We start from the raw sequence: 13,519 nt of genomic DNA on the forward strand, positions 1-13,519 counted from the left end.
CATTGCGTTGTGTCCTTGGGCAAGGCGCTTTATCTCCATTGCCTCTCTTCACCCAGGTGTATAAATGGGGACCTGCGAGGTAACTTGTAAATATAGTTGCGTGCGCCGGTTTGTGGCTGCACCCTATGGGGAGTCCCCCGGGGGACACGTGGTTGTGGTGCACTGTGGTGCCCCAGGAGAGATTGATTGAATTGTGCACACTTTGGTGTGTGGGTGTGACAAGTTACCAATGACCAGGGGTTAATAATCAGCGCATTGAGACTTAAGTGTGTATTTGCGCTTTATAAGAACTGCGTATTATTATTATTATTATTATTTGGGGTCAGCAGAGGGCAAAATGTGAAAATGTTGTATCTCCAGAACCTGAAAATCAAAAGAGCTCATATATGCATGGTAGAATAGCCTTATGTAACTAGTGTAAAGTTTTTTACACAATTTGCTTAAGGTCAGAGTTCATTTAAGGTCATAAGGGATCAAACTTGAAATCCTTGTAAGCACAATATATCCAGGTAGGAATCTTTAGTGTTCTCTTTTATTGTTTTTGATGGAGGTCAAGGGTTATTTGGGGTCAGCAGAGGTCCAATGTCAAAATATTAAAAGTGCTCTATGTTGAGAACTTAACCTTCAACATAGATTATATATTCATGGTAGATTACCCAAATGATAAGTAAAATTGCTCCACAATTTGGTGAAAGCTCATTTAGAGGTTCGCAGAAGTCAAACCCTACTATATTTTGTAAGGGCAAGGAAGATGTGGATCTTATGCTGATTTGACTTCCCCATATGTAGTAGAACCTCCTTGCTGTTTTAGGCGGAGGTCAAAAGCCGGCTTAGGTATGTGGGTATGAACTTCAGCCTGGGGTAGCTTGCAAAGTACTCTTGTGCTGCATATATAATGTATTTAAAGGCAAGTTAACTGCTGGGAGGGGTTTCCCTCTGGCTAGAGAACTATTTTTACAAGATGAAAAAAAACATTTAGAGAGATTTCTCTCCTTCCCACCCAGCCATTAGCTATAACCACTAACATAAACCACTGCTCTCCATTGTCTTATATGTTTAGTCAGATCAAGAGCTGTGCTACATCTCTTTGCACATGACATGTATCTATCTAGACATGCAGCTTCCCTAGGAAATATTCAATACTGAATATATTTGAATGCTCTTCAGTGCAGGAAAAATCTAATAAAACCCTGCCATGCGAACGAACGACATGAGTTGCCTTACATGTTTGATCGACGTCTGTTGCTTTGATTTAAGACATGTCGCGTTGTTTTATTGAAATGTTTCATTTAATATACAAGTCTTTAATCAGTTAAAAAATATTTGAATGCCAGTAGGTCTACAGTCAAGCGGTACTAAACTGATGAGAGCATGCTCTAATTTTTTACCGATAGATGTTATGATGGTCTTTGAATAAACAGGCGCCAGACGATATGGTGATTATTGCTAATGTTTGCGGGAAAAAAAATAGCGAGCTCGTACGAGAAATAGTAGCGACGACAATGAGATATTTAAAGAGTTTGAAAGTAAAGGAAAGAAGTGAATTGCATAAACAAGCTGCCTGCTCTTTTAGGTCAGTCACAGCTAGCTTTGTATTAATTTGTTATTCTTATAAGAAAATAATAGTAAATTATTCGTTTGCTATCATTCGTTTCACATCTATCTCAGTATCTGGTAATTTATGAGTGTGTCCCTGCAGGTGGCCTGTGCCATTATAATATCAGTCAAACAATGTGGATGCTTTGCGGACATGAATTCATGAATATCTGAAGAATTTAGTGTAGAGTAGTATACTTATATTTGAAACAAAAGTCTGCTGTAAATATTAGAAATTACACTTTTCTTCTTGAGAATGCAAATGTTTTTGATGTGAATGGAATTTGTAGCCATGCAGCATGGAAAATTATTACAAATTCATTAATTTAGTTTGAAAATGAAATATTTTCAAGGTGATGATTATTTGATAAAAATTTTCATGAATTTTTAATGCTCACTCTCACCTGAAGAGATCGGTTTGTTCTTGTTTTAGAATCCTTTTAAAGTTGACATTTGAAACAGCATTGATTCAATATTAAAAAATGCAGTTTTCATGGCCACACATTACTAAAATAGTTGAATTATTTGATGTCTCTTTTACGTTTTTTTATATAATTAGCTTTTAATTTATACCTAGATTGGTATATATTGTACGTCATCAAAGCTTCCTTCAGGCTAGAAATTAATACAGTGATACATGTGTTTTGTAGCAATCACGAGATGCGCTCCTTGCATTAAATATTAATTTTCAACCTTAACCTACTTCGCAGAACATAGACGTTTGCATATGTTTTTTTGTAGATCTAAATATACATGTCTCATTGCATAAATGTCAGATCTGAATTAGTATTTAAGTTTTAAGAGTTTGTTTCAAAGCCCTTTGGGCTTTACTTACTATTTTTACCATAAATGTTCATGCTGATTTATTTATTATTTATTAATTTTTTGTCCATTTACAGGGAGAATTATCACAGTCGTTGACAGCATTAACTGACAGAGCAAGAACGGCAAAGAATTTCCTCATCGAGCTGAAAAATACCATCGATAAAGTAGAGGTAAATTTGAGAGATTAAGCTAAATTTGCGTAATTGATAGAAAACTTTAATATTTACAGGCCATTAGTGTGCGCCATGGAAATGTGCCGCAATGTTATTTTCGTAGAGCTAAATAGATGCAGGGACTCAATAGAGTTTGTACATCACTTCAGTTTTACAGATAACATTTTTTAAAAGATGAAAGGGAGGTTCTTTTTCTGTTTGCATTTGTCCTCAAAGAATAATCTCATGGCGGATCAAAACTAAGAAAATATTCCTAGCGTATTTTTCACTTTAAGATTGCTATAAATTAGTTTCATCACTTCTGAGGAATTTGTCGCTCATTTGTTACAACATCGTTAACCAATTCCAAGCTCAATCAAATCCAAGCGCAAACAAACCACTGATTCTAATACTGGCGACATATCTCATGATCATTAGTACATTTAATTCTCGAACAGTTGAAATTAATGAGAGCTGATATGACATAATGGATTTTGATGGCTCATTAAAATTGTCAGATTCATTGTCAAAAACTGCTACTTCAACAAATATCAACAGTTTTCTCATTAGGCTTTACCAGATCACGTTTTGGTTTCCAATTAGGGTGATGCTCGTTAGTAACTTGTACATAATTAATAAATTACAATATAGTACTGATGACTATTATATATAATAAATATCAATTTATAATAATAAATGAATAAATTACTCTTGATAGGCATGTACCTACAGCAAGTTTTGACAAATTGAGTGTTCTTAATGTTTAGATAAAACATTTCATTTTTCTGCATGATTTGAGATGTGATGGATGCTTTTCAAGTAGGAGTAAAATCTGATGCCAATAACATAGTAAACAGACATTGAAAGCTAATCGTTAGAAGTAGCATTTGGTAATTTTTACCAAGAAAAGATTTCATTCTCAAATTGATGGTGACATTAGTCTTTTGTGCATAAAGATTTTCTTGACTTGTTTGAAAAAGTTTAGTACTACTGTTTAACCGATGACTTTGAGCAGATTTTTTCGTCTTGATATGTACAAGTCTAACAAATAAGAGAATTTGAGGCGGGTAATGTTTTTCTTAGCTATTCTGGTTTACATTAGATGTGCACCAGAAAAATATGCTAAATGTCTGGAAATGCTCCTTCAAGACTTAAACTTGTTGATGCGGTCCACGACTCCTCAGTGCAGACGTAAATTTTAATGTTGAATCAATTGTTTTATATTAAATTCTAATGACAGAACACGAGAACAAAACACCCTAGGATGGCATACAACACCGGTTGTCCATAAATTTGTAATGCGTTAATGTAAACATGTTATCTGAGGACATAAAAGTGTTATGTTTTTACTATTGAGTTTTGTGGTGTATCTGAGGAACTGACCTAATTGTTTCTCTGTCTGTTAGGCTAAGTAGTCCAGTCACTTTTATCACTGGGATGACCTTGTGAATGTTTAAAGGGTCCTTCTCTCAACAATTAAAAGTTTTATTTTTAAAGTACAACGTGGACTGTTAACAAGTCATATTTTTTATCGGTCTGCAATATATCAAAATTATTTTTTTTACTCAGTCTTCCTTTCAAATTGTTACTTTGGTAGCTACTATACAGGATTACAAATGGCAACTTTGCATAAAATTCCTCTAAAAATTCAACTGAAAAGTTACTTTGCTTTTAATTGCTTACACATCTCCTCACAACTTCCATTGGCCATTCCCCAAATTTTTTAGACATTATATTGGAAACATTCATATATATATATCATCCATGGATCCATATTTCATCCATATTTTGCAAAAGACTTTTATGTCATCATGTCTAGCCATTCATGGTACTTGCAATCATTTTCAATTTCAAAGTCCATTTTACCAATGACTTGCAAAAAATATTTGCCAGCTTGTGAGAAAATTTTAATTTCTCTGCTGTGCTCAATTTTGAGATGTGCTGAATATTTCAACACTAAATTTAAGTTGATTATCTATCTGTGCAAAGTAAGTTATATTCAACTCTTTCAACCATAAAGTGACATTATAAAAAGCACAGTATAGCATAATTTAACTTTCTGTAAGGTATTAAACCTCTGTCACAGATGCAGTGATTGCAGGTTAAATGACAGAATTTAATTTTAGATCCATTTGCAGAGTGAAAGGTTGTTATATTTACCTAGTAGTCTGATGCTACTCAATATCTGTAAACAATTGGGAGGGTCCCAATGGTAGGTCCTTAAAACTGGTCACCAGTTTCATTGCCAGAATTTTTATGAGCATCAAACACAAATTTATCTAATGGCATTTTTGTCACAGTGTAATGAAGGAAGAGGGCAGTGTTTCAGTAAAGGTAATAGGTATAGGATATATACAGTCTTCTATTTATGCTGCATGGCAGGTCAAAGTCAACTCATAATTCAATTTGAGGAAATATTTTTTATACTGGTAATTTACTAGTACATCTTCAGACTGGAAGTGTGAGAACTTTTTCTTGTGTTACTGTTTGCTATGTCACGTTCAAGTATGAAAGAAATAAGAATGTTTTCAATTTTTCATTGACTTTAGGAATCCAGTATAGACTTTGAGGCAAGTTTAGTAGCCAAATTTGACGAACTGATTTCCATCATCCAGAGAAGAAAAGAGCAGCTTATTCATCAGGTAAATTGACGGAAAATAACTAAGTCTTTGGCTAGATGAATCTTCTTGTCTTCTTTTTGTTTTATTTGTGTCATCTCTGCTTTTGTTTCTGTTTAACAGGCAACCTCATGATTGCATTGCATTCCTTGTTTGTCATGTTTTGAATAGTTTTTATGTTCATCCATCTTTTAAAACATTTTGAAAAGTCTTTGACCTGACAGGTCATGGATTTTTTTTTGGGGGGAGGGGGGTGGGGGGGACCGGCATCATACTATCTGTGGACGCTTTAGTACCTCCTCTCCACATCAAAAGGAAAAGAAGTACTCCAGGGGGGGGGGAGGGGAGAGGAAGGGGAAAGGTTACCATCATACAATTTAGCAATTCCACAATATTGTTAATCATGTGCATATTACTGTAACAGTAGATACATGTACAATACATCAAGAAGATCCGCATGTTTCTGTTGAAGACCAACATCAAGATTTCACATTTAGGCCAGTGCAGCATATCAAAAATTAAATTGTTTGTATGTGGCTAAGCAGCTGTAGATGCCTCTGTAAACGTACATGTAATTTGAATATAATTTAGTATTTGTAGGCTTCCTTTAGCAATCAATATGAGTTAGTAACCAGATTAACGGCCGAATGAATTTGCATCATTCTGTGCTAGAAGGAATGTTTTGTAGAAATTTGGTCGGAAGTGATACATTTGTTAACTACCTGACAGCCAAATGAGTGAAGTGTAGGGAAGCTTACACATGTATGTATGTACAGTAGGGGTATACATATGAGTTGTAGCATTAATATGCCACCCAGTTATGTAAGTAATTGGTGGGTCTCCACCTGCATCCGAAAGTATCAACCGAATCTGTTCAGTAATGAGAGGGAGGGGAACAATCACACGTACTCTTCCTTAATTTCATCATTTCCTGATATTCCGTTCTATTTTCTTGTTTCAAGTGTTACTTAAAATTTGTGACTATTCCCGAGAAAGTTTTGATCAACTAGGTTCGATAATTTTGACATGTGCACACACTGTATTGTATAGCCTGAGCAATCTCTCCGCATTGCCTACCTACAGTACTTTGACGCTTTTCATTGCCACAAAACATGATCTTTGTACTCTTAAGCAGCTCATTACTTGACCAGCCCCCAGATTTTATTTCCTCTTAAAGGTCATGTGACATAATCGACTCATATTTTACTGCCATTCCGCAAGGCATATATCACCCTCGCCTACAAGATTTGACTGTCTACTTTAAAATGCTTTGTGATGAAATCTGGCAATAATTCAAATGGCTTTTTAGAAACTCCAGAATGTTGTTAAAAACTTTTAGCATATTAATTTTTTTATTATTTCATCAATTTTGGGGCCAGTACTGATGACTTTTCATTCATTATGCGAAATGAACCCCAACCCACATTTTTCCTGCTTCAAACATTCTGTGTGGAACAGTGAAAACCTCTAGCATGGATTGTCACGATAATACTTCAGATTTTAAATATATTAACTGCTTTTGATGTATTCATAACATAAATAATGCCCCTTTGGAGTGAATTTTCCTTAGGCGAAAAAACGTTTTTGTTTTTAATACGAGAAAAAAAAGAGATATTATGTCAGGTTGTTTTCTTAAGTAGATGAGTTTTTCCTTTGATTTTTATGTGCGATTTCGAAGAAAAAAGACAGAGCAAGAAATTGTGCATGGCATTCACTTGACAGAGACGTCAAGCTTGAAAAAATAAAATAAGCAAGCATAGAAATACATAATTTAATATTCAAGGGATCCATCAGTGGTTTAATATTAAACAGAGGGAAGCTGCTTGGGCTGAACTTAGTTTACTTAGTTTCATTACGAAATTCTGAAAATGAGTGTCAAGAGTCACAGCAATGTTGAAAAATGGCTCATAACCAACAGCGATTGCAGTTAACCTCTTAATGTTGTTTATTTTTGTTGAGGAATGTTACTAAAATTATGAAACATGAACATGATAGGCTTTTGTCTATTTAATTGCCTACATTGTTGCTTATTTCATGTAATACATAGATAGCATGTTTTTGTAGGAGATACTGGAAAGAGTCCTGAAATGTTCAGACACTGCTTGATCGAAAGTGAGTGACTGTCGCCAAAGCAGTAAAAGCACTGGGTTGGCTGATGTTAATTTTTGATTAAACATTGGATGCGATTTTTCTAACAGGCTGCAAAATATATGTATGCTGTAGTGATGGGAACGGGTACCTGCGAAACTAGGGGACAGACCGAACAAATGACTACCCGGTCCAAGCCGTTACTACATGTCCAGAAATTCATAAAACTCACTAAAATCGTTCTCCAATTTTCAGTTACAATTTTATTCGAATTAATGAAAGGGAGGAAAACAATCATGTGTATTCTTCCTTCTTTTCATCATTTCATGATATTCCCTTCTTTCTTGTTGTGTTCAAGTGTAAAATTTGGTGAAAATTTATTACTATTCCCGTCCGAGAAAGTTTTTATAACTACGTTCGTTAATTTGTACATGGTCACACTGTACTGAATACTTTTCATCTTTATCCTCAGTGTTTCATCAGGACTTATATTGTCAATGTTTATCTTCAGGACTTTTATTGTCAATGTTTCTTCAGGACTGTTATTGTCATTGTTTCTTCAGGACTTTTATCGTCAGTGTTTCTTCAGGACTTTGATCTTTATTGTCAGTGTTCCTTCAGGACTTATATTGTCAATGTTTCTTCAGGACTTTTATTGTCAATATTTCTTCAGGACTGTTATTGCCAATGTTGTTTCTTCAGGACTTTTTTTGCCAGTGTTCCTTCAGAACTTTTATTGTCAGTGTTCCTTCAGGACTTTTATTGTCAGTGTTTATTCAGGACTTTGATCTTTATTGTCAGTGTTTATCTTCAGAACTTTATTTTCAGTATTTCTTAAGTACTTTTATCATTAGTCTTGTCAATATCTTGTCATCTTGTAGAAGCCTGGATAATTTCTCCATGGTTCATGCTAACCACAGTTAGATTCAAAGGTTGGTTATAGTGATGCAATCAGTTTATGTAAGACCTCATGATGCTGTTATTGGTACTTGGTCATATCAGCAATTTGCCTGTGTTTGTACAATATCCCGCAGTGACAGAAAATGTCACTCTGGATCACCAAGGAACCATTTCTCATTTTATCAGCACATAACTTTATTTCATACGCATCTGATGAATAAACCGTATCTTGATGAAGCTGTACAAAAAATTCAAATACGCTTCATATTTGTGGCCTTTGATTTTCGTTATATATGCCAACTATAAGGTGCCTTCTACTGTATTTGAATACAAAGTAAATTCATTACTAAAGTAAACCATCATTGTTTTACAGTACATGCATATTGAATTAATCAATAAAATATCTCAGTATTTCAAACAATCACTTGATGTCCCATCAATCAATTTCATATTTTCAATGGTGACAGGAATAATATTTGAAGAGAAATGAAGACCAATATTTATTCCTTTTCTGGAATATAATCTTGATATTCCTATAAGTAGAAGTGGATTTTGCTATTGATTGAGAGATTCTTTCAATTTTAAGAGAGATTAGATGCAGGTTTCTAGAACTCTGATTAAAAAATTGCAAGTCTAAAATAAGGTGAATATATTAAGAAACCTAAGGCCGTGATGGTTTTATTCGAGAATAAAATTGATTAAAACGTCTTACCTTTCAAGTGTTTTATGTTGAGAAACTCAACTAGGCAAATAAATCAAAGACTCAAATGACATGTCGATGATAGCAAAGACTCACAGAGTCTGTAAAAAGTGGATTGGGTAAGCATTCAGGATCAGAAACTTGATTATTTGTCTACAACATGTCAGAGTAGATAATAACTAGATTATAAGCTATGAAATCAAAATCAAAGGCTTCATATTTTTTGTACCAGAACTCAAATGTTCTGTCAGTTTACTTGATCAGATATAAAAAATCATGATCAAATTTTTAACTTAAATTCTTAACTAGTCTATACCACACCTCTCAGAAGTACATCTTCCAAGTAAACACAGGGATTCACTATAGCCTGCATTTACTGACAGGAATCAAGATATATTAATTCACAGTGCGTATTCCCTCACCTCATATAACCTTATGTATTACCGTTTATCACTTGTGACAAAGTTCTCATTGTCAGAGAGATGGGGAGGAAGGTTATCACACTCCGCCTACTCCCTCTCCCCTCCCCTCCTCCCCTCCCTGGATATGCTGTGCCTGTATAGGTAAGGTTTTGATTGTGTTTCACAGCAGCCCTCTGCTATATTCAAGTTCAAGAATAATTAATCTGCAAGATTGTGATATTTTCATAGAACAAGTTTACAAAAGCTTAACTCAAACAACAAAACTACACATCTCTGAGTTTTTTTGCAAGAATTTTTCATCCATATTGAGTAAATGAAGACAGGTTTTCAACAACGCAAAAAAAAAAAAAAAACAACATAAAATCACAAAATAAAGAAGGGGAAACTGAAATAAAGGATATAATTCTGTAGCTCGACTACATTAAACATGATTCCAAACACTTTGAGCACTCTTATCATTTACACTCATTAGATTTAAGAACTTACGAGCTGTATCTCTGTAGCAATTAACAAGACAACAGCCTCCAAGGTTTCCACCAAATTTGTGAACAAAGTCAATTTCCATCACCATGTATGCTGTCCCTTTAATATCTCAAGTGATTTTACTTCTAAAGTTGTCATGGGAATGAGTGAATGCTGCACAGGAGAGAATTATGAAGGAGACATTTGCCATCAGAGTTTAATCAAAAGGTTTTGCTCTTTTCATTTTTCATTGATCCAATTAACTATTCTGTTCCATCTGTCTGATTAACCTGTTTTCCTATTTGTACGGTTTTGTTAATTGCCTCTGAAGAAGATTTTGTTAGTATACAGTGGCATGGCAACCGCTTTTTACTTGAGTACAAAAAACATCTTTCAAAATGCTTTCCATAATGTTGCAATTCAATGTGAGCTGTCCAACAAATTGCTTTTAATTTTGTCTCACTTGTCCTCTCTCTCTCGCTCTCTCTCTCAAAGTTTGAATGTTCTCTGCATCTTGTAAATGCCTGCAAGATGCTCTGTCAAAGGATTCGATGCAAAATATTGTCTCATAATTTTGCCATTTACAAACCAGCCATCCAATATGAAATCAATTTCCATCAAAACTGTAGAAAATGTCAAGGTTGATGGGCACTCATGTGAATCAAAAAGTGATTTTGAGTTGTTAATTCATGCGAGAGAAATATTTTTGTCAGTCATTTTTGAAATGAAACTGACTGTATCAACAGAAAAACCTTTTAGCCATCCTGAAAGAAAGTTTGGTGAAAATGTAAGACAAAAATTTTCAAGGGTGGTAACTTTGAGCTAGAAGTTTGCAAGTGAGGGACAGGTAGCATAATTGAAACTTGTATAATTTCAATTATCATCAGTGGTTAAAGGATCAAAAAGAAATTGTCATATTTAGGAAAAAAATGGTTATGTTGGATTGAATTGACATTCACATGTCCAGGTCTTCTACAATAGCATTCTCATCTGCCTTTGCTACCATGGTAGATTTAGGGAGGGAATAAGGGGGGGGGGAGGTGAATGGGGGAGGAGGGGAAAGGATCTTGGTCCCCCATTCGGGATAGTCCCCCATTTGGGAAGTCCCCCCCCCCCTCACAAAGTGTTTACTGGCTCAGGAAGAGACATTGTTACACCCCTACTACCTTGCAGGGTCTTTGGAATAAGGAACCACATTTTTTGCAGTTTTACTGAATATTGTTACAATAGTATAATTAAGAGAGTTAGAAGAAAGAAACCGCTATGCCTGGGAAGATAAATGTTTAAAAGTGTTAAGGAACTAATGTTAGATGGATCTACTGAAAATGAAAACAGAGCAAACAACCTAAATACTGAGACAGATGGAACCGACTTGTTTATCGAAAAATGGAACGTTTGAATAGAATGAACCAGTATGAATGGATGACTTTTATCGGCACAAAAATTCTTTTGATGTGTTGGAGATCATTTGAGAAGCACTGCTGTCAGTCCAGGTTGAGTTTCTATATACTTTGTGTTTAATTTTTGAGAAATGACCCTTAAGGGTACAGTAGCTGTGGGTCATCAATTAAAATGACCGAATTACCTAAGTCTAGCACAAAAATGTATTTAACTTCAGTTCATCAGATACAGCACAATACTCAATTGGAGTGGGTAAGAGGGAGGGTGGGTTGGGAGAGATGGGGGAACATGTAATATTTTGACAAACTCAAATAACATGTTAACAATGCAATACACATTTGTCAAAGACAGATTGTGTTGCATGTTACCCAAGGGTGCTCTATTGTTTATATGAAGGTGAACAAACATGTTTTGGCAGAGCTAATTAGAATTGATAAAACAATGCATTAACATTTTGACCTGCATTGAGGAACATATGAGTGGAGCATTCCAGAGATTTAGCAAATTTGTAAATGTAAATATCTTGAAAATGAGAAAAGTTGTAGTAAACAAAACTATAACACTAAAAATTTCTTCTTTTTGCATATCAAAACTACTATAACTGCTGCCTAAAGTAATCTCTTAGAGTGAGAAGAAACATCTAAAGCCAAGAGATGAAAGGAGGACACTTGAAGCTAAACCTGAGGATAAACTGTTCGACAGGAAAAAAGAGGGGAAATGATTTAATCCCCCCCACTCCCCCCCAATAAAGATCCTAAATTGAAGTCTTATTTACCAGTTTGCTTAATAGTGTTTTGATGTTGAATGTGTAAAAAGTGTTAAAACCTACTATTCCTTGACGGATCCAAGAAATCAAATTGTTTATACATCTGTCAACATCATCGCTGATATTCTATTTCCAGGTACAAAGAGAGAAAGATTTCAAGACCAAGATGGTCCGGAACCACATCAACCAGTGTAGCGGTAAACTGAAGCAGACGAGCACCCTGCTGGAGTTCAGTATCGAGATTATGAAGGAGTCGGACCCAGCGTCTTTCCTCTTAGTGAGTATATTCATTAATTAATTAGCAATTAAACAACAATTATTCTGAGCGATAAAATATCAATTCTTGTTCTTTGATGTTCTTCATAGCACTCTTCCAATGAGTCAGAGGTGCACCTGTACTCATATAGCATAGTTGGCTGTAACTTGTACTCACCCTATGTAGATTTGAACTCAAACTTGTACATTTTGTACTCTGTGGACTGCACATATCTATTACAATTTACAAATGCTAGTGCAAGATTAAGTACCTTTAGAAATTCTACTTGTAATCTTACTCAGTGGTGGATTAGCCATTTTACTGACTGGGAACTTTTGTACGGCGAGGTGCAAACCGCACCGCCAGGTCTAGGTGTCGATGGCACCTATTTCCTCTCGGTTGTGAGAGATGCTAGTTTCATTAAAGGCGTCAAATGCTCTGGTTGTTTCAGAGCCCTGGTTGCTGTGTGGCTCACCGAGCCGGTAGCAATTTTTGCCCCAGTGGCTGGCACCCCTGCTGTGCTTTGTGTTAGCTGGTACTACATGTCCTCTTTGTAGAAGTGAGAAATTGCACGTAGCTAGTCACAAAAGATGGGAAGCTTATGGATAATTCATCGAAGATTTCCAATTTTCTTCCCCTTTTTACTCCCTTCGGAAAATGTTGATTTGTGGATAATGCATGTTAATTGTTACCTAACTAAATCAAGTGGTATTTTTTATTACTGTACCTTGCACATATTGCCTCTTGGGTACTTTAGGGTTAATAATTGCTAATGCTGTAGTCACCAAGGAGGTCAGTTTATGGATAAATATTTACTAGTCTTCATGAAGAGCAAGAGAAAGTTTTTCCTTTTACTCCCTTTGGAAAATGTTGACTCATCCATAATACATGAATCTACCATATGATGTTTAAATGCACATATCAATGTCAGAATATATACAGATGAAATAACATTGCAAATGGCAGTGATCAAGGATGTCCATACTTGTACAGTACATTGAAGTAAGTAAGTAAGAAAGAAAGAAAGAAATATATACTGTATGTATACATTGTTGTATTACTACTGCATCGAGGAATATGATGATCTGTGAATACTGCTTGTTGTTACCAAAACACATGTGGTATTTTGTTTGTCATTAATACAAGCACTTGCCAACATCTTTGGTACTTTTTGCTAGCTTTCTTGAAGTGATATAACTGCAAATTCTCTAGATTATATTTATCAGGTTGATAGGATGGCCATTCTCCTCTAAGGTTACCTCTTGTTTGACAATGTCAGTCACCTTCAGTGCAGAGAGTTGCTTGTATTTTTAAATTTCAGAACTTATCCAGC

At 35.1% G+C, this 13,519-nt stretch overlaps 1 protein-coding gene across 2 annotated transcripts in view; it reads left to right on the plus strand.

The window, feature by feature from the left end:
* LOC139971755 (E3 ubiquitin-protein ligase TRIM9-like) overlaps positions 1–13,519 on the plus strand; it is an 86,919-nt gene that overhangs the window by 35,668 nt on the left and 37,732 nt on the right. For both annotated transcript variants that reach the window (XM_071978481.1, XM_071978483.1), the window contains exons 2-4: positions 2,496–2,591; positions 5,123–5,215; positions 12,067–12,207. In XM_071978481.1, the coding sequence (XP_071834582.1) occupies positions 2,496–2,591; positions 5,123–5,215; positions 12,067–12,207 (330 nt within the window). The remainder of the gene's footprint in view (positions 1–2,495; positions 2,592–5,122; positions 5,216–12,066; positions 12,208–13,519) is intronic.

The sequence above is a fragment of the Apostichopus japonicus genome, chromosome 8 (genome assembly GCF_037975245.1).
Source record: "Apostichopus japonicus isolate 1M-3 chromosome 8, ASM3797524v1, whole genome shotgun sequence".
Taxonomy (NCBI): Eukaryota; Metazoa; Echinodermata; class Holothuroidea; order Aspidochirotida; family Stichopodidae; genus Apostichopus; species Apostichopus japonicus.